The sequence below is a fragment of the Gossypium hirsutum genome, chromosome D05 (assembly GCF_007990345.1).
Source record: "Gossypium hirsutum isolate 1008001.06 chromosome D05, Gossypium_hirsutum_v2.1, whole genome shotgun sequence".
NCBI lineage: Eukaryota > Viridiplantae > Streptophyta > Magnoliopsida > Malvales > Malvaceae > Gossypium > Gossypium hirsutum.
In genome coordinates, this window is record NC_053441.1 from 13,484,280 (window position 1) to 13,505,553 (window position 21,274).

General features: G+C 34.4%; 3 protein-coding genes across 6 annotated transcripts; all 3 read left to right on the top strand.

Annotated features, from left to right (window-relative positions):
• Positions 1–207: 207 nt before the first annotated feature.
• Positions 208–5,569, top strand: LOC107951004 (carboxyl-terminal-processing peptidase 1, chloroplastic). Its single transcript, XM_016885874.2, is given in 14 exon segments — positions 208–695; positions 778–897; positions 1,064–1,201; positions 1,709–1,813; positions 1,907–1,976; positions 1,979–2,074; positions 2,597–2,673; positions 2,767–2,811; positions 3,077–3,160; positions 3,478–3,516; positions 4,243–4,305; positions 4,654–4,783; positions 5,031–5,092; positions 5,182–5,569. Coding segments are annotated over 13 exon segments (1,419 nt in total). The 5' UTR covers positions 208–299; the 3' UTR covers positions 5,087–5,092; positions 5,182–5,569.
• Positions 5,570–5,777: 208 nt separating this feature from the next.
• LOC107905860 (PLASMODESMATA CALLOSE-BINDING PROTEIN 1) lies at positions 5,778–8,230 on the top strand. Its single transcript, XM_016832637.2, has 4 exons — positions 5,778–6,450; positions 6,724–7,227; positions 7,325–7,364; positions 7,454–8,230. The coding sequence occupies exons 1-4, from the start codon at positions 6,390–6,392 to the stop codon at positions 7,683–7,685; spliced, it is 837 nt and encodes a 278-aa protein (XP_016688126.1). The 5' UTR covers positions 5,778–6,389; the 3' UTR covers positions 7,686–8,230.
• A 1,458-nt stretch (positions 8,231–9,688) lies between these two features.
• Positions 9,689–17,166, top strand: LOC107905856 (putative uncharacterized protein DDB_G0271606). 4 transcript variants are annotated; one of them, XM_016832627.2, is made up of 13 exons: positions 9,689–9,858; positions 10,011–10,111; positions 10,211–10,440; positions 11,106–11,273; positions 11,916–12,276; positions 12,348–12,491; positions 12,930–13,082; positions 13,188–13,304; positions 13,395–13,475; positions 13,716–13,859; positions 14,417–16,165; positions 16,608–16,646; positions 16,927–17,166. In XM_016832627.2, exons 1-13 carry the CDS (start codon positions 9,792–9,794, stop codon positions 17,005–17,007), a joined length of 3,435 nt encoding a protein of 1,144 aa, XP_016688116.2. In that variant the 5' UTR covers positions 9,689–9,791; the 3' UTR covers positions 17,008–17,166. The 4 variants fall into 4 exon arrangements, with proteins under 4 accessions (XP_016688116.2, XP_016688117.2, XP_016688118.2 ...); XM_016832628.2 differs by having other exon boundaries at positions 9,695–9,858; positions 10,014–10,111; XM_016832629.2 differs by lacking the exon at positions 11,106–11,273 and having other exon boundaries at positions 9,695–9,858.
• Positions 17,167–21,274: the final 4,108 nt, after the last annotated feature.

Sequence of the window (21,274 nt, forward strand, 5' to 3'; positions counted from 1 at the left end):
GCCACTAAAATGGTAAAAAAACATAATTGAGTAATTTTTTTTATAATTTTTCCATTAAAAAATAATTTATAGCATGAATTTAACGTTATGCACAATTATTTAATTGATAAAAATTTAATGGGTGAGTTAATTTGCAGTTTTTAAGTAGAGGGTTGTTGTTTATGCTTTTAATTTGAAGGAAGAAAACAAGAAGGGATTTTCATCTTTTAAATTCACACGCGCTCGTCCGCGCATGCAAATAGCGGCTTGTAAATAATAGTGGTGGTAACCCCATCTCTTTGCTAACCAAAAGAAAGAAGATGAGAATCTTACTCTGCAACTGCAACTCTCCACCTTCACTCTCTCTAACGCCACCTCAGAAACCTCCTCCGTCATTATTTCCGGCCGCCGCCGTTTGGACCAAGAAAACCCTGATTACTGCTCTTTCCGGAGCTCTCTCTTTAACTCTCCTAGTTTCTTCCCCGTCTCCTGCCCTTTCTAGCGATTCGCCGCCTTTTCAACCTCCTCGACCACCTCAACTTTCAACTCCGCTACCCGATCGTTGCAACGAAGAAGAAGAAGAACAACTACAAAATAAGGTTGTGCTCAAACCTGAATTCGTCACCAATGAAGAAATCGTACAAGAAGCTTGGCAGATCGTCAATGATAGCTTTCTCGATACCGGTCGCCACCGCTGGTCTCCTCAATCCTGGGAGGTAATGTTTATTTTTATCTTTTTGTTTTGTGGCTATTTCCGTTTTCCTGCTTTTATGTTTTGACATCGTTTGCTCGTCGCAGCAAAAGAAGGAGGATATTTTGGGGACTTCGATTCAAACGAGGTCTAAGGCTCATGAGTTAATCAAAAGAATGCTGGCGAGTTTAGGGGATCCTTACACGCGATTCCTCTCACCAGCCGAGGTAATTCTTTACTGAATCACCTTATAGTAACATTCTTTACACGTAAGCTGAAAGTGCATCAAATATAAATATATGCGATATTTATTTACTGATGGACTTTTTAGTTTTTTTCCCCTTTTTACATGGCAATTGGCATTTTGGGTCACTTTTTTGTCACTGTTGAAAGTTCTCGAAGATGGGGAGGTACGACATCACTGGTATTGGAATAAACATTAGGGAAGTTCCAGATGATACTGGCAGTGTAAAACTGAAGGTACAAGGACTTATATTGGATGGCCCTGCTCATACTGCAGGAGTAAGACAGGTATATATCCGTAGTAGTGCTATACTTGCATTGGTCAATTACTTTGTTGGTTCTAACAACGTTTTTAGTTTCTTTATCTCCGTCTACTCATTTATCTTTAGAAAAAAAAAATTCTGATATTTTGCTTTCTGCTTCGCTAGATTTTGTGCTATTTTCCCACTTTTCTAATATATCCGCACTGTTTTCTATGGACATATATGAATGGCCAAGTCACAGGTATAAATTGCTTGTTTGTTGTTGTCGTTTCATTGAATACCATTCAATGAAACAGTGACTAGAGAACTAAGAATCCAAGATGAGGAGGGTTAGTGAGATTACAGGAGGACAATAATACTATGGAGAGTGGATGGTGGTGCCTTCTTTATTTATTTAATAGAATAAATAATGCTCTTGCATGTATGCAGCAAAAAATTGGAAGATTCTATATGCAAGTGTTGATTTAATTTCTCTATAGTGTACATATGTATGGCTTATTTGTTTCGTTATATTAGTAATTTCTTTTGATAGGGAGATGAAGTTTTAGCTGTTAATGGAGAGGATGTTGTGGGGAAGTCGGCCTTTGAAGTTTCATCTTTGTTACAAGGTCCTAATGAAACCTTTGTGACCATTAAGGTTGTGCTCTAAATTAGCCCTATGAATATAGCAGTTCATTGTTAACCTTGATACATGTTCCTTCTTCACCCAATGATCGTCTCTCAATTTTAGATCAGGCATGGCAATTGTGGACCTACCCAATCTCTAGAAATCCAAAGACAACTTGTTGCTCGATCACCTGTTTTTATCGGTTGGAACAAGTTAGTAACAGCCCCAGTTCTGTTGGGTATATGAGGCTAAAGGAGTTCAATGCATTGGCTAGAAAAGATCTGGTCATTGGTAATTTTTATTTTTATTTTAGTGGATCTCACCTGATTGCTATTTATGATGAGCATGTTTGTGATGAATAACTTAAAATTTTTTTTATGTGTCTTTGAAATATAATGCAAGCTATGACTGTTTAAGTGTTTATTCCCTCCCACTTTTTCCCTCACGCACTTACTGCTTCCAGAATACAAGTTATACCAAAAAACCAAAGCAAATAGATGGGTTAGCTTTGTTAGACAATAGGAAACAGATTTTTTAGGAATAAAAACAAATACAAGCCTTTATGATACATTTACAATCAATGGTTGCTTCTTCCGTCTTCTAACAAATTTCTCGAGTCATAAGCTGCCAAAACATGAAAAATTTCTTTCTCTGTTCATATTTTTTCCTGTATTGAGGATTTAAGAGTTTTATGTCTTCTGCTATTGAGGTCTATTGTCTTATAGCTTGAAACTGCGATGCTACGCTAGTGCAACTAACTATGTTCATGGGGTTGGTTTTTCCTTCTCTTATTTACATACTCTTGTACTGCAGCAATGAAGCGACTTCAGGATATGGGTGCTTCATATTTCATTCTGGATCTTAGAGACAATCTTGGAGGACTAGTACAGGTTTGTTTGATTTTGCCTCCCAGTTAGTTTTACCTTTCTATCTGACATATCGGTTTGATGATCATCTCTGTGACTGTTTTTTGTGTATTTCAGGCTGGAATTGAAATTGCCAAGCTATTTCTGAATAAAGGGGAAACGGTATGTCGTTCATTACGGTTTTAACTTCAAAGAAGGCTTACTGCTTGCTCTCTCTCTCTCTCTCTTTTCTTTCTTTTCTCTTTTTTAATGTGCTTGCTGTGAGATTTTGAGCTATTTTCTTCTTTATCCCTGTATTTTGGCCTTGTGAAAGTAGCTTGCCTATGATGCAATTGCTACAAGAAAAACGTTTTATTGATGCATATGTCTGATCTCTTTGATTAATTAAGTAGTTTTGGTGTTTCCTCTTGCTTGTAAAACTGGGCAGATCATTTACACAGTTGGGAGGGATCCACAGTACCAGAAGAATGTTGTTGCTGATACTGCCCCGTTGGTTACATTGCCTGTAGTTGTATGCACTTTTACATCATCCTAACATTTGTGCTTTTAGTTTGTTTTTGTGAACATAGAATGTATGCTTTCACATTGGATTCTAGAGAAGTAGATTCATTCAGTGGGTAATGCCACTTTTGCTGTCATGATTGTTCAAAAAGAAATGTCTAAGGAACTTTTAAAATTGGATTGACATGGTCTTCAAGGTAGATTTAAATTTCCAGGGCTTCTCTACAATGTTGTTTTCTGCAACAGGAGAGAAGCCTGTAGAAATTGTTTGTCTTTAATTTATTGTTGGAAGCAAATTACTTGCCTAAATAATCAGCTTCTGTGCAGGTTTTGGTGAATAACAGAACTGCTAGTGCAAGTGAAATTGTGAGTAGACCAGTTGTCCCTTTTATCTATGGTTTTGCTTGTCTTTTACAATGGGATAATGTCTTGTATGGCCTGGCCCCTGGCTGGTTAGATACTGTCTAAGATGGTACTTGGAATTAGAAAATGTTTGATACGGTACTTTCCTCAACTTCCAATCCATGTATCAATCTGCTCAATGGCCTAACACCATTAAATGGCTTGGCAATCAATCAATAAGATTTTGACACATGCAGATATTGCAATAAATCAATCAATAAAATTTTAAAATTGTGAAAAATTACTTAAAATAAGTTGTTTTTAAATTATGATTTTGTACTTCCAAAAAGGTAAAATTTTATATTCTTTATTTTTCCATAATCAAATCTTAATATTTATGAAAAAGGAAATAATTTCTTTTTTGGAATTTCTCAGAAGTTTGATTTTCTCTTCTTTCCTTTTCTCCAAATTTTAATGCTATCTGCTGCTTGTCAATATTATGAGGCAGTCCCATGTTATCCGCGTGTGCAATATTTGCACGTCAAATTTTTGTTGGCTGGCTAGTACATTATTGACATTTTGTTAACAGTGTAAGGCCATGGGGAGATTGATGTACAAATTGAAAGTTAGGTACCTAACTATGCATTTTTTAATCAAGTTCCACATTAGACATATTTTAATAGTTCAGGGGCCATTGAAGACAATTTCCCTTCCACGGTTGCATTTACTCTAAATTGCCATTGGTTTCAGGTTGCTTCTGCTCTTCATGATAACTGCAGAGCTGTTCTTGTTGGGGAGAGGACTTTCGGCAAGGTTTGAAGTTTAGCTCATTTTTCTGTAACTCAAGCTCTCCCTCTGCAGTTCTTTTATTTTTTCCTTTATCATTTGTCTACCACGACCCCCTCCCCAAATTTTCCATCAAGTTGAAATGAACTTTGAACTGTGTCTGGTTGGTGTCTTTGACTCTTTGTTTTTGGTACAATGATGAAATCGTTTATGGCTGATAACTGAAATCACTATTTTAGTTATAATAGCCCATGTTTAAAGTCTTTCACTGATATGGTTATAGAACTAATGGTGGTAGCTGTTGGCCTTGTTTATATTTTTGATGAAAAACATTTCTTCTAGAATCTAAAATAAAACCCTTTTTGTCTGTTACAGGGTCTGATTCAATCTGTCTTTGAACTTCGAGATGGATCTGGGGTAGTTGTCACTGTAGGACAGTATGTAACACCAAATCATTTGGACATCAATGGCAATGGAATAGAACCCGACTTTAGAAACTTCCCGGGTAATTATTTTTTTCACGGTTCAAGCAGAGGGGGGAATACCACAACTAGAGCTCTGTCATGAAGGAATCCAAAAACTGTTTTCCTGATTCTATTCCTTTATTATTGAAGAAATCTATCTTTACTATTCCCAGCTGTTCAAAGCTCCAAAAATAACCTAAAGGGGGCCTCCTTAGGCGTTGTAACACTGTGATAAGGAATTGAAGCTGGGCAATATTTGATATCTGATTAACACTGCTGTATATGCAGGTTGGAGCGATGTTTCACAGCATCTGTTGAAGTGCAATTTGCATCAACAAGGCTAGAAACAGGTTTATCCTGGTCCTTTCTGTTTCTTTTTTTAACTCTTCTCTTCCTCCTGGGTAGATAGTTACTACATATATGTTATGGAATTCTGCAGTTCATATCCTCAAAATTGTTGCTGCTAAATGGAGGCATGATGTGGATTTGCTTGCCCAGTAGCTGCACTCGAGGGATTTGAGATGAAAATGAAGACTTGAGAGCTGATTTTCCACGCAGGGCTTTGGCTTATATCCTGTATGGCAAAGTGGGATTATTGTTTAGGTTTGCTGGATTCAGAGTTCAGTCTACAAGAACACCAGCAGAAGTAAAACGGTCTGCCAAGACGGATTTACCATGAGGCAACGGAGGCAATTGCCCCAGCTGAAAAATCCTAAAATATATTACTTCGTAATTATCATTATCATTTCTTATCAAAAAACAGATTTTACTGTACCAATGAAAGAAAATATTTATCTGTCCAATTATCAATAAAAAAGATTTATTTATCGCTTTGGGTGGATGTTTGTAGCATGGTTTGGTCTGACCTGGAAGTTCGAATTTTGAAAATTATTTTTCATGAGGCAAACAGGTACAGGATAATTCCTGTATATTGTGTAGTTATGTAAATTTTGTTTAAGATGTTATGTAAATTTCAACCCTTAATTCTTTAGACAAATATATGTATTCAATTTCTGTGTTATCTTTTAAAATATTGTTTTCTTATTATGTTGTGCTATTTATTTTTATTTATTGACTTTTTTGTGCATCCTCTCTAATATGATTTGCATATCATTTATATACTACCATCCCTTTGCCATACCATATCTTAAATTTATCCTCTGCCAACGTTTTGATTCAGTCCCATAAACAGTAGAAAAGTGACAGAATAAAAAAAGCCACCCAACAACATCAGTGTCTCTCTATATATTAATATGATTTCAGAAACACCAGATTTAAATTCCCAACAGACCAGCCTTTTGCCTTTTCCTCATTCATACATTATTTCCCCCTCTTTTTTGCACCTTCCCTTGCTTGCTAGTTCCAACAACTCGATGCCTCCTTTCATAAGTTTCCTTTATTCTCCTTTCTCTGTTTCCATCTCTCTTCGATCCAAGGAAGCTTTGATTCTTAATGTTTTAATTTGTTTATTATTATTATTATTTTTTTTTATATAACAAGTATAAGGATGATTACTAGACTTTTCTTTGCAGTACCTCCATTGGCCCTTGTCTTTGTTTTATTATATAAATACCTATTAGCTTCTACATTATTGTTCTTACTAAACAAGATTTTCAAAACCCTCTATTATACAAGCAGATTCAAGACATGGATTTTGGACTTGTTCAGTTCCTTACTATCCTTCTCTTGCATCTTCTCCTATGTTCAGGTGATTGCTGTATAATTATAACCATGCCTTCATATTTTTTTCTTCTTCATTTCTTATCATGTTTTTATGTTTCTATGGGAAATTAGATTCTGTTTTTGCCCCAAAACTTCTTTGGATTTTCTGATAAAGAAGGCTTTTTAATGAGACTTCAATTAAGTTATTCATGTCGTTGGTAGGCGATAGATGATGTTAGTAAAGAAAATATTTTGTAGGAAGTGCATTTCAAAGAGAAATTAATGCCGGAAACTACTAAACTTGCTTTAATCTCTTCAGGTTCAAGTGTTTCAAAGAAACCCCCTCTCCAAGAAATCAATCAGAGAAAACAAAACCAAGATTCCCGGATGCTCCTGGACCCTTCAATATCCACTACAGTACTAGATAATGTTCCCATTGTCAATCCTACAACTCCTGGCACAACTCCAAACCCAACATCCCCATCAACAGAACCGATCACCAACCCGGCAACCCCAGTCACAACTCCGACAGCACCAGTTACAACACCGACAACCCCAACCCCGACTCCTACAACATCATCAGGAGGTTCCTGGTGTGTTGGAAACCAAGGTGCTTCACCAACTGCTCTACAGGTAGCTCTAGACTACGCTTGCGGATACGGCGGTGCGGACTGCTCAGCGATTCAACCCGGTGCAAGTTGCTATGAACCCAATACAGTTCACGATCATGCGTCTTATGCTTTCAATGATTACTACCAGAAGCACCCTGAACCAACAAGCTGTGTTTTTGGAGGCACTGCTCAGCTTACAAATACAGACCCAAGTATGATATTGTAGTTAAAAATTAAGTTGTTTCTAAACTACAGTTTAATTATAACCTTCCAGCCTTTCAATTAAAATTTGTTTTTGTGTTGGTGCAGGTAATGGTAACTGCCATTATGCAGCATCCTCGCCAACAAGGTAAATATCTTACAATCACCATGTAACCAGCTCTCGTATCAGAATATATATGTGCTTATATTTTTATTTTATTTAACATGTAAATGCAGTGTGACTCCACCTGCCAGCATAACACCTCCAGCCACTCTACCGCCACCGGCTCCGACTACCATGACCATGACCCCACCCTTTCCGATGAGCCCCCCTTTTACCGGAGCAGGTGGGGATTCAGTTTATGGTTCAGCAGAGCCAACAGGACTCCCAAGCTCAGCCAGCTGTGTGTCATTCAGCTACTTGCTGATCTTTGCCACAATGTCACTTGTTGCTGCAAACAAACTCTAGATACAAAGGAAGACACTTTCAGTTACTTTACCATGACTGAATTGCAATTCCTTTGGCTTGACAACAGAGTTCAGAGACTCTCAGCATACCTTGAGAATCCACAATGAAACCCATATTCTCACCGTTAAGATCTATATATACTGCTATACTTTTTGATCTATGTATACATAGAAACTGATAAAAGAAAAGAAAAAAAACAAAGAAACGAGAATAGAATCTCTTAGGTTCTTGTACTCATAGATAAGTTAAGAATATGATAGCTGCTTTCTCAAAATGATAGTTAGCTGCAGAATAAAATTGTTGAAGATGCCCCTCTGCCCTAGGAATTTATGCTTTTTCAGTAATGGAAACTGTCTCGTACTTTAAGCTAGTCCATGATAATAGATTTTTACTTCCTTTCTAAATTTTACTTATTCATTTTCTCAAATAAAATCCTTGACGTTCTCACTTCATTTCAACATCAATATGTCAATGCCATGCTATTTCCCCGCTACAATGGGCAAGTGTAGTTACGGATGTACTTTTTCTTTTAATTTTTTTTAGTACTTTGGTGTATCATATTTTTACATTCTCATATATATATATATTCATACTTTTACATTGAAATGTCTTAGCAAAAAAATTATAGGAAACTAAACTTCTATTCTTTTTCAACTACAAAATTTAAATATGAATTTTCTTTTAAGATAAAATCCAGCTGGTTTCCATTAAGAGACAGAAGAATGTTTCAAATAAAAAAAAACAACCCTTAGAATAAGTAGCTACAAATGGTCACATTTTCCAAGCAAAAACCAAATAACAACTCGTAATCGTAAAACAAAAGATCAAAAGGCAAGAGCCTATAAGTTTCCCTCTCCCACATCGTAAATAGCAGAGCACAACACTAGTTTATTTTTGAGTTGATTTCCCAAAACTTTCAAAATCAAGCTTGAAACCATGAAACAAAGTGGGGGAAACAAACCTGGAGTGAAATAGTGAGGCAAAATCCGTGAGTCCTTAATCTTTTTGAAAATGTCATTTCCTATTAATATTTTGAAACTTTCTTATCAGGGTCAATTGACCTCACAACAAAATAAGAAATAAATATTACTTATAATTTTTTTAAATTTCCTTTTATATAATTGATGTATTAATTCAAAAAAAAAATCCTAAAATAATTGATCCCAACAAAATATTAAGGTTTGAAATTATTGATTCTGTATAAGGTTCCTAACATTGTGAGTGGATAATAACTTTTAGAGGATGATTTATACAAATCCTTAAAGAGATTAGGATTGATTAATACAATGAAAAAATTAGGATTAATTAAAAATTTAACATTTTTATTTAGAAATTCTTGTTGTTAGTGTGATTATTGTGAATCTTGTTTTTGGAAAATTGATATATTGTACTCTCATGACACTAAAAAGTACTTAAGTGACATTTTTATGAAGATGTTGGCTCTTGAAAACTTTTATGTGTTTAATGCTTAGATATATTTGGTCTAAATGTTTAACATGAATGGAAAAATATTTTAAAAGAATGTCTACTAGTGAAACAGAGGAATGATAAGAAAAAATAGTATGCATTAGTTTATATGACTTTTATAATCGTTTTAATTTAAAAAAAATTGATCCTACAATCCAAATTTTTTGGCTTCACCTTGCTTCTTATGGTTTTGCAAATTAAATATTTTGTTTGGAGTTGAAATGTAAATGAGAAAATAAATTTCATGTAATTTTTTAACCTTTTCTGGTAACTCTGTTACAAATTGACCTTATTTGATTATTTTCTATTGTATAGGGATTAAATTGATGCATTTAATGATATAAGGACTAATTTGATCTAATCCTTATATTAAAGGGACTAAACGGTTACTTTCACTCATTATCTTATTTCGTCACGATAAATTGCGACCAAATTATATTCCTTTTTAATTCATCAGCCCATGATTTCAACCAGGCCCATATTATATTTTGGGCCTACTTTCTTACAAGTACCCAATTAAATGCAATAATCTGGTCGGACATTCACATAATAAAATCGTCGAAGGATGATGGGAATCGCCATTGCGCCAATTTGATGCAGAAGGAAGGCGGCAGAGTTGTATTTTGATTGGTAGCGAACATGGAGGTACACATTTCAGGAACAGAAACAGAAACAGAGTGGCATCCTAAGAAAGGAAATTATTTAGGTAAACACTTGCTTAAAAAAGTTATTATTATTAATTCTGAACTTTTTGTTTTTTTCCCCTTTGAAATTGTTTGTCCTCGTTCGTGTTTTTGTTCTCCTTTTGTGTGTGTGTTTTCTAGGCTAACCAGTATCTACTCTTTTTTTTTTCTGTAGAAGGTTTTGATGAGCAGAAACTCAAAGGAATTATTGCTGAAGGTGAATTAGATTTTGATGGGTGGACTAAGCTTATATCGGAGGTCGAGAATTTCTTTCATGTAAGTTTATTTAATTAATTTTCTATTCCTTTGGGTTTGTTTATAATGCTGATAAACGGGTTTCTCATGTTTATAATGTTTCATGTTGATCATTTGCAGGATGAAATAGATAATATATGTTTAGTCTATGACTCCTTCTTGTCCGAGTTTCCTTTGTGCTATGGTTACTGGAGGAGGTATGCTGATCACATGATGCGCTTATGCACCATTGACAAAGCTGTTGATGTCTTTGAACGAGCTGTGCAATCGGCAACATACTCTATTGATGTTTGGGTTGACTATTGCGGCTTTTCTGTTTCAGTTTTTGAAGATGATAATGATATTCGACGGTAATCTCAATGCTTGAAATTGTAGTATGAGTTAAACAACAAAATGTAACCATTTTTTACATAATATTATGTATGTCTGTATGTCTGTCTGTCTGTCTGTATGTATATATGTATGTATCCAACTCCAGATCACCTAAACACAAAACAGAACCCAAATAATCATGCAGAACCCAAAAGCATCATCCTCTCAAATGCATAAACAACAATGCTCCTACAGCACCAATGTTCAAATACTCTTAAGACTACATAAAAACTGCATCCTGTTACAGTGAGTTCATCTCTTCCTATGTTCGTACAGTTGATTATGTACGCAAAAGTTAGCAGGTCACTAACTTCACGAAGTTGGTTTGTTGAAATGATCCTGATATTGGTTTAGGGATAAGGTTGTACAATTGTCTTTCATTTGGATATCTGGATTATTACGGATCAATTTGTTTTCAGAAATACAATTCAACTCAACTTGACCAAACCTTGAATCGAACTAGCTGGTTTGGCCTTAAAGCACATTTCTTTTCCCTTTCATTATCTGTTCCTCAACCCAATGAGAAGCTTTACTTATGCTGCATGTATTATGCCCCTGCTCTCTTGTGTTCCCTAGGGTCTTTAATATTCTTGCTTTATGATATGTCTATGATATATGTTATCTTTCTGGAAATTATTGACAGGCTATTTAAAAGAGCCATGTCCTATGTTGGAAAGGATTACTTATGTCATACCTTGTGGGATAAGTATGTTGAGTTTGAGTTTTCTCGGGAGCAATGGAGTTCCTTAGCTAATGTTTATATCCAAACCCTAAGATTTCCATCCAAAAAGCTACATCATTATTATGAAAGGTATTTTCACTTCTTTATAGAATCTTGAGAGGAGTCTTTAATCCTTCTTTTGTAGTAGTTTTTTTGCCTGTTATGTTAGTATTAATATTGTTTGCTATGATTTATAAGAATTCTTGTTTCATGTACTGGAAAAGATTAAAAGAACACTTCAGACAAAATGGACTTTCGAAGGCCAGTTGAATTTATTGGTATTATTCTTGAATATTGCATCATTGTACAACCTCCACTCCAACTAGTTTACTGAGAAAGTATTTTGGACCGTAAAAGAGTATTTATTTTTGACTTGCTATGGATCTAACCTTTACATCCAAGAATATGCTGCATCTACCTCATTATATGATCTGCTGCCTGGTGATCATGGTGCATTTACTAAAAGCCCTGATAACTTCATGGTACTCTACATACATATATTTATGAGATTCTTCATCTGATTGGTTATTAATGTGGTGGTATTACGCTTCAGTACTTTGATTTGGGTAGCTGTTAATGTATTAGCTTAGTTTGATATTATCTAGCATCTTTGGTTTTGATGTTTTTATTGTTCCCATGCATGGTATTTTACCTTTTCTTCTCTGTTTGTTTGCCTCTTACCATTTGATGCAATGATTTGGTTATGGTAGAGCTGTTTGCATTTGTCTTCAGTTTCCAGAAGTTGGTTGCCACTTGGAAAGAGGAGATGCAATGTCCGAATCATATGGATTTACTGTCAGATCCCAGAGTAGAAAACGAAGTCTCTTCATGTCATACTGATGCAGAAATTTCTTGTATCATCAAAGAGTTGCTGGATGCTTCTTCTGGCATGGATGGAACTGAAGCACTGGCAAAATACTTGTCCATTGGGAAGCAATTTTACCGGGAGGCTTCTGAGTTGGATGAAAAAATACATCACTTTGAGGCTGGCATTCAAAGGCCTTATTTTCATGTGAAGGAACTTGACATCAGCCAATTGGATAACTGGCATGAATATTTAAACTTCGTAGAGATGCATGGTGACTTTGGTTGGGTATGGTATATAAATGTGGTGCTTTTCTTTATATGGTATAACTGCTATCTGAGTCTCATTTTGCATTGTAGGCTGTTAAACTTTATGAGAGATGCCTAATTCCATGTGCTAATTATCCTGAGTTTTGGATGCGTTATGTGGATTTCATGGAAAGTAAGGGTGGAAGAGAGATAGCAAACTTTGCACTTGCCAGAGCAGCAGAAGTTTTTCTAAAGGTACTCATCCTTGTATTGTGCTTATACTTTTTCAAAGAAGCCATATGATAGTTTTAATGGATACTACCAATTCAGAACACCCTATCTTCTAAATTTGCAATTTGTATCATGTAATTTATCACAATTTGATGTAGGTGTATGGTTGTTTTGAGTTAACTTTTATGTTGTGTTGGAATATTGAAGGATACTTATTTTCCATCAGAAATAAGAAATTGGGGTCTCAATGTTCCTGCGTTATCCTTTAGGCAACTTGAGTGAAACAGCAAGTGATTAGCTTACTTATTTTACATTCTACTTTTCCAAAACTCTGTTGGTAATTCCAAAGCAGTTTCTGCCATACTGAAACTTCAATTTATTGCTTCTATTTATAGGATGCTTTCTCCATTGCTTTATATGTGACTGGAGATGTTTATGGCCCTCCTCATATGTCCGTTGCAGAGAATGCCAGTGATACACCTTTTCACTGCTAGGTTTAAGGAGAAAATAAGGGATGTTTCAGGTGCACACATAGCACTTCTTCATTACGAGAAAGAATCAGATCTTAGCTTTGTTGAAACTGTTTCAATAAAAGCTAACATGGAAAAGCGTTTGGTAAGTAGTTCTCTCTCTCTCTCTCTCTCTCTTCGTTTAGACTATATGAATGGGCTTGATTGGGAGTAATTACTGATACATGTTGTGCTTTCCCAAATTTGTTAGGGTAACTTTGTAGCAGCTTCTAATACATACAAAGAAGCAATGGAAGTTGCTGCTGTGAAGCAAAAGTTTGACATTCTTCCCATATTGTATATTAATTTTTCACGGCTTCAATACATGGTGGGTAAGGGTTTTAATTCTTAGATTCAACCTAAACTGTCTATGTTTAAATATATATATACACACACACTCACAGCATTTTGTTTTTAGATTACCAGTAACAGTGATGCTGCCAGAGACATCTTAATAGATGGTATCAAATGTCTGCCTCATTGCAAATTGCTTTTGGAGGTAGTTATGTTATCTTCAATTTAATATTTGTCTGTTGTGGAATCATGAATAGAACATTTGTGTAGCCTTCAGGTTATGTAATATTTATGGAAATTTTGCATGTGTTGCATGAAATTAGAAATCTATTCTCCCTCCCAATTTCCCTACTCCTCCTGTGAATTGTTGTTAAATATTACCATTTTATTGGAGTTGGACTGTTATTAGATGATAGAAGTTTTGATCATTCTGGTACTTACGTAGGAACTGATAAAATTTGGAATGATGCATGGAGGGCCTAGGGACATACATGTTTTAGATGCTATAATAAACGATGTGATATCTCTACGGCCATCTCAAGGTATGGATGCAAAAGAAGCAGAGGAGATATCAAGCTTATATTTACAGGTAAATTAAAAAAAAAAAAATCCATAGCAGTTTTCTTTTTGGAGAAGTGTGTAAGAGGATGTTATTTCTCCGCATGTTATCTGCTTTTGTGCCCTTTATTGATTGTTGACCTCATTTAATCTGTTTTGCCTTTGACTATGGCAAAAAGTGATTAAAAAACTTTTCTGGCCCTTCTTGTTGCTTTCTTTGTATCTTCTGTATATGTGCTCACACAGGAATTTTCTTTGTGAAAAGTAACAAGTCAGTGGACTTGGATTGGAATCTTTGTTTTGATTGGTGTTTGCATATCTTTACATTTTTCAATGTCTTTCTTTTTGCAAATAGAACTAGTTACTGGCTCTCGAAGACCCAGTTTTAGCATGCCAGTTGCTGTAGTATCGCCACTGTTTCTTTGTCTCTTGCCTAGCATTAGGTTTTTTTTTCTTGCATCATGTAAATTTATCTGGCAGTTGTAAGATGTCCTGTGAAGCCAAGTTAAAGATAGTGGGAAAAAGGAATGTATTGTTGTTTCTAAATTATTTGAAGCTGATTGTTTAAAATATTTTTATACTGGCCAGTTTGTTGATCTTTGTGGAACCATAGATGATATAAGAAAAGCATGGAATCGCCACATAAAATGTTTTCCTGAGTCTGCAAGGGGGAGCACATATAAGTTTTCTGTTATCAATGGTATAAAATCTTTACCCTTGAAGATAACTGCTTGTAGAAGACAAGGGAGTCCTGATCCTTTGCCTTCACATCCATCTGGGGATAGAAGCTTAGACATCCCAGTGCAGTCACCATCACGAGACAATATATTGAAACCTTTGGAAAATGATGATGCCCAGCCTAACCATGCTGCTTTGGACTGTGTACCAGACATGATATCACCATTTCTGGAAGATCATGAAATTCCCCTTTACCAGGCTACAGTCAACAAGCTTCAATCAGGAGAAGTTGATGAAAGTTTGCAGGGGGGGAGGCAGCACAGCTCTGAGGAGGTTTCAAACAAGCTTCAATCAGGAGAGGATATAAACACTACTACCAATATGTCATCTCATAATTTAATACAGGATGAAATGAGAAATGGAGTTGAAGCATTAGAAACTTCAGAAGAAAATTCTAAGGAAAATAAATTCAGGCAAGAGCTTGAACATAAGCCTGAACATGATGTAAATGAACTTCCATTGGAGAGACTTTCATTGGGTCAACTAGATCGTGAGTCTTTGGATTCAATCAGTTTTGCAAATCAGGAAGGTGAAACTTTTGTAGAAACCAGCTTACCAAATGAAAGCATGGTGGAAAAAGAACCTCCTCAGGAAACCAGCAAGCTCAATGGAATTATGCCGGAGGTTGCTGAAAGTAATGATGGATATAACCTGGAATCTAGTCCAAGGAGTGCTCAAGCATCTGATTCTGCTGGAATTCAAACTGAAATGAGCAGTCCTTCCTCTCTGGCAAGTCAGCAGAACATCAAGAAAACAGAGCCACTTGTGCGGAGGACTCCTCCAGATGATGTTGGAAGTTGGCATCAAAGGAGTAATGCTGATAGAGTTCACCGAGAAAATAAATTTGGCCATCGAAGGCACTCTCATAAAAGACAGCATCAAAGGCAACAAATGTCTCCAAAAAGGCAGCATTCGCGAAGTGAAACTGGCACACAAGTGCCTATGAGTCAAGGTTACCCCAGTCAGTCCATGTATTTGCAGAGCCCACAAGTTCAACAAGGTGGCCAATCACAGAGTCAGTACTCCACATCTGCTGCTCATCCTAATTTAGCTGCTGTTCATAACTGGTCTATGCAGGATGTCAACCAACAGAATTTTGCCCCTTCTCAGACTCCACCCGCTCCTCTACCTGGTTATCCTCAAACGCAGATCTCTCAAAATCCCATGCAAAGCAATGAGCAGCTTGGGCAAATGCAGACTAATCAAGCATATAATCACATGTGGCAATATTATTACTACCAACAGCAACAGCAGCAGTTTCTTTTGCAGCAGCAGCAACAGCCTCTGCCTCAGCAGCAGCTTTTACAGCAACAGTATCAGCAACACCCACAGCTGCTACAAGTGCAACAGCAATATCTTCAACAGCAACAATTACCCTATCAGCAGCCACAGCTGCTGCAGCAACAACAATTTATTCAACAGCAACAGTATCTGCAGCAGCAGCAGCAACAACTACAACCGCAAGGCTCATATCAGCAGCAGTTTCCACCACCAAATCCCCATCCTTACCGGCAGCAGCAGCAAGAACAAGAAAAAAGACAGCAAGAAGGACAGATTACAGCATCTCAGGTTCAGACACAGAGTGAATTGAGCAAAGAGGTATGCTTAAATATTGAAACTTTTGGGTTTGTAGTAAAAAGGGAGATAAAAAATTCAAGTGCATATTTGCTGCTGCTATTTTTTTTGAAAAAAAGAAGAGTAAATATAAATTTGGATAGATGAACCATTCTTGCAGGAGAAAAATACGAGACCCTGAAGCTCATTTTTGAAAAAATTCATGGTTTTTCCAATTCTAAAGTTCCTATGGAATCTATTTAGGAACACTTGGGTAGACAGTTGGGGTTACTTCGGATATAAGTCTTCTTATTTGAGCAAGCTTGACATTTCTTTAACCTGAAAATGATCATAATAATTACATCTGTAGCAGTGCCGTCCGCTCTTAAAATGAAAAAGATCTTAGTCATGGGAGGCAGATATAAATTAGAAGTTTTGTACTTATGTGTAAGTTGTTATCCTGATGGCAATTTAACATTTCTTGCAGGAATCCATGATGGAACCAAGGCGACAGACAACATTGCAGGTTAGTGAAAGCTCTATTCTCTTTCAAGGAGAGTTTTATGTGGTGAATAAGGTTAGAGTTTTAGCTAAGATTGGACACTCTAAAGCTGGTGAATAATGATAATTCCTCCTTTATTTACCTAAAATTTATTTTTACCTTTCACCTGCTATTTCATCGACCTTTCTTATGAATTATCATTCCCGTTTCATCGGTGGTCCAGAACAAATTGACATTCAAATATGGGCATGTTAATCGATTTTGGGAATCAATCTTATACATTGATTTCTTCCGTGTATTGCAGGTCCAAGATCCATTGCCTTGCAGGAATGATGCATCTGAAACTGTATTATCTACAATATCTCCCAATTCCCAGCAGGGATAATCTCCAATCCAATGATATTGAGCTACTGTTAGGTGTAATGATCTTCAGATCCTTTGCTTTCAGCCAATGACTTGTTCAATGGTTATAATGTAATTTTAGGGCGCATACCATCAAACACTTTCATTTCGTGTGGTAAAATCTCGAAGACATTACTCTTTATCATCCTCTCTAGACCTAACATGATGCCTTCATTAATGAAAACACACACACACACACACACACACACACTATACTGATTGCTTCATTGAGAAACGATACAAGCATGAACAGCTGAATATTGGGGGCATTGTTAATCAACCAGGGCAGGCTTGTTCCTAACTGACGCTGCACTACACCTAATAATGAAAGCTTAAAGTTTAAACTTGATCAACTTTGTCTGATAATGAGAAGAAAATGTCAATTGAAGAGCTCCTCGAACATACTGCATATAGCCTAAATATGGACTCTGAAAGTAACCGGATGTTAAACAAGTGATGAAATGATAACCATTTACACTGCAGATGGAATTTGGTCTAAAACAACGTAGGTGACATAAAATCAGCAGTTACTTCACTGTAAGAAGAGTGCCATATAGCTACCCTAACCTCTGGGAAGAGCTATACATTATCTATACTTGCTTATACGTGGAGAATAAACGGGACAACGAAAGTATAGAAAACAATTCTCTTTTTTTTTTTTTTGTAACAGAAAACAGTTCTCTTTTTCTCTCTCTCATGTTATGGCACAGTTGCTTGAAAACATAAATTGTATATTAAGGTTGCATTTTGTATAATGAAAAATAGTCACTTTCTTGATAATTTAATCACATTTTCAATATCAAAATTTATTTTCTTTCTTTGAAGAATTATTTCCCATAAACATAGCAATATGATTCTCATTATAAAATATAAGAATGTTACTTTCCTATGTAGATTGGAAAGTTAAAAAAAAAAAATTAAGACGAAATTAACCCTATTTTATATTGGTTTAAGGTATCAGTCTTTTAATAAATGTAAAAGGAAAAAGAAGAATGAGCTATTGCCTTCTCTCTTCTTTTTACTACTTGATTTTCTCTATTACTTCAAAATCTTCACAAATTTTTTTCTTGATTTTTTTCAGCTACAAATTTGATTTAGCACTTGTATTTGTATGAAATGCTTATTATTTTTTGTAGAAGACATATAGAATTTTTCTATTTAAGTTGTGTGAGAATTGTGGGTTAGAGAGTGCCTATGGTTTCCATTCCTATGATTTAATTATTTGTAGTTTTGCTTAGAACAATACTTGGAATCAATTATTATTTTTATACTCTTATGGATTAGCTTTAGCTAAAATAAAATGTAATTTCAATTTTTTTTAAATTTATTTCAAAACAAGTTTTATACATCGATGATTTTATATAAGTATTATTGGATTAGTATTTGGCACACTAGCAGTGATCTTTTTTTTATTCGACAAACAACCTTAAAAAATTTACTAAGTATCTCTTCTTCTAAATATTTAATTTTTTTAATATTCTATTATACATTTATAGGATACCAAATAATTTTTTTAATAATTATTTTAATATTCTATTATACATTTATAGAATACCAAACAATCCCCTGACTATACTTGCGGGGTCTAAAAACTCTATTACAGTGTACCAAATAATTTTTCTTATTATATTTAAATATATATATATGCATGAAAAATTTGAAACAATTTTACTTTCATTTAAAATTACATTTTTATAGAATTAAAATTAAAAATTAAAAATAAAAATTTGAGAATAATCAATTAAGTGTTATTATCAAATATTTAACCCAAATATTTATTAAGAATAATGTTTATTGTAAAAATTGGATACGTGAATATCATTTTTTATTTAGGAAGAGTAAACTCATAAATTATCATTATATTCCTAGAAAAAGTAATTAGATCTTCCAATATATACTAAATGTTGCAAAGTACCATTCTTGATAATTTTATTGTTAGCAATCATATTCCATTGAAATTATGATATGAGAAAACACCAAACATTACACAAAAATTCGAACAAGGTTCAAATGTAAAAATAAAAATAAAAATCTAGGCAATAATTGAGGATGCCTGCACTTAGTTCTTTGATCTGCATTACTCTCTTTGGACAATCTGGAGTGGACCCAAACTATTGAGAATTTGGGTTTTCCTTTTTGGGAATAATATGGAAATAATATAAAAACAATTTTAATTATTCAATTGACATGATGACTTACGATATGAGATGAGGATAATGCATTTATTATATTAGAATCAAACATGATACTATCGTAAATCCAAATCAATAACCAACATATTATCTTGGTGTTCCCATGCACAGTTTATATTATTTGCATAAATACAAAAGTTTTGATGTAAATAAAATTTTATTCCATATCATTCCCGAAAAAGAACCCGAGAATTTGCAACTACGGTAAATCTAAGATCTCGTACGGCTCGAAGAATCCTGTTGACTAAGGCTTCACCACTTGCAATATCTGTTATCTTCCTCTTCATAAAAATACCAGTTAATGGATTGTTTGAAAATACCATGTTGCGGGCAGCTTATGTACAACTTTTTAAACTTTTCTCAGTATCCATACAACGACTCTCTGTCTTTTGCTCTAACTTCACAGATTTGTCTTTTGGATTCTGGCAACTCTGGAAGCTGGAAAAAAATTTGTCAAGAATCAAACAGATCATACAAAATGCAAAGTGGTTCCGACAAGTTGTCTTATTGTATGAGTATTATCAACCATGACTTGGGTTTCAGTTTCAGTTCTAGTATTCGTCTTTTCTTTTGGCTGCGAAAAGGAGTAATGATCAATGGATTGCTTATTTAGAAAATATATTTCTTTTTTTTAGGTGTTTTCTCGATTTTTGGATTCAACATTTCTAAAGGCATGATTTATATTTTCTTTTTTGCTTACGTAGTTACTCCATAAATAAGAGTTAAAAGGCATGTCACAACTGACTCTTTGGTTTTAAGTATGCACAACATGGCTAGTTGGCAAAAATAAAAAAGTTCAATTTATCGTATTTTTTAAAATTTATTTAATATATTTGAAAGATTACATTCATGTTTTTTACTATAAATAGGATTTAATCTCAGACAATGCTCATCATCAAACTATCTACCGGAATAATTAAAGTTGTAAAGGAATCAGCATGTAAAGTGAAAGAAATCAAGAATCAAAGCAAATAAAGACGAGGCAAAACAAGGAAAGAACAAAGTCGCGAAAGAAGGGGCAGCAGCGGCTGGAAGAAGAACATTAGTTCCTCAGCAACAATGTCCAAAGCCTGAAAAAGGTACCAACATTAGTTCCTCATGACTGTTCACAATCAACCCAACATCATAAACATAGGGCACTGAGTAAAGGAAAAACACTGAATTAATTTTCAACCACACATTCAATTTAAATAACAAGAAAATAAAATATATATATATATAAATCAAGTAAATCCAAGAAAACATTAAGCTAAAAAATGTCGGACCTTTTTATCTATATTTTTTTCCTCAAGCAGCAAAAATAAAATTGGTTTATTATTATTTATTATTAACTGTATTTATTACCTATTAAAAGCTCTCTAAACAAAGTTTGTGAAAATAAGAACTGAAAATTTTGAGACAAATAAGTAATATTATTTATAAGAGTTTGGAGAGTTGATTGTTTGAAAATTGATTCAAAGGTGGCTTTAAGGGTTGAGAGTTAAGTTTTTTCTCTTTTGTATCTCTTTTATGTTGATGCAATCGGATTAAGAAAATTGAAGTAACGTTCTTTAAAATTTTTTTAAATTCTTCAAAGATTTCTTTGAATTTTAAATAAAACTTCTGATTTTTAAACTTATGATTTCAAAACTTATTAATAGTCATGTTTAACGATTTGGAGATTCCAATACAAATTAAAAAGCGATAGTCATAGCTAAACTCTTTTGTTTATTATTATTTTATATTAAATTTAAATTGATTATAAATAAAATAAAATTTAGAAAATGTAATATTTTTTATAATTATAAAATGATTTAAATACTTGATTTGAATTTTGATTGGTTTATAATTTTAAATTGATATAATCTCCAATGATTAACAAAAGGCATAATGAAAATTGAAATTCGAAATAAACTGATTATTTTAGAAGTTGTACAAGTAAGATGGCTTGAATTATATATTGATAGAAGTTTGTTTTAAAAGGAGCAATTCATAGTCGTTTTAACATTAATAAGCTGATTCCGCCATTACAGCTGTTATAAGTTCGACTATCCATCTAAACTTGTACATCTAATCAGA

Bases quoted from the DNA above. Each gene is read 5' to 3' on its own strand.
- LOC107905860 (XM_016832637.2), top strand. From the start codon at position 6,390: ATGGATTTTGGACTTGTTCAGTTCCTTACTATCCTTCTCTTGCATCTT. The intron at 6,451-6,723 runs GTGATTGCTGTA...TAATCTCTTCAG, and splicing joins GCATCTTCTCCTATGTTCAG to GTTCAAGTGTTTCAAAGAAA. The intron at 7,365-7,453 runs GTAAATATCTTA...ATGTAAATGCAG, and splicing joins GCAGCATCCTCGCCAACAAG to TGTGACTCCACCTGCCAGCA.
- LOC107905856 (XM_016832627.2), top strand. From the start codon at position 9,792: ATGGAGGTACACATTTCAGGAACAGAAACAGAAACAGAGTGGCATCCT. The intron at 12,492-12,929 runs GTACTCATCCTT...TGTCCGTTGCAG, and splicing joins CAGCAGAAGTTTTTCTAAAG to AGAATGCCAGTGATACACCT. The intron at 13,305-13,394 runs GTGGGTAAGGGT...TTTTGTTTTTAG, and splicing joins TTTCACGGCTTCAATACATG to ATTACCAGTAACAGTGATGC.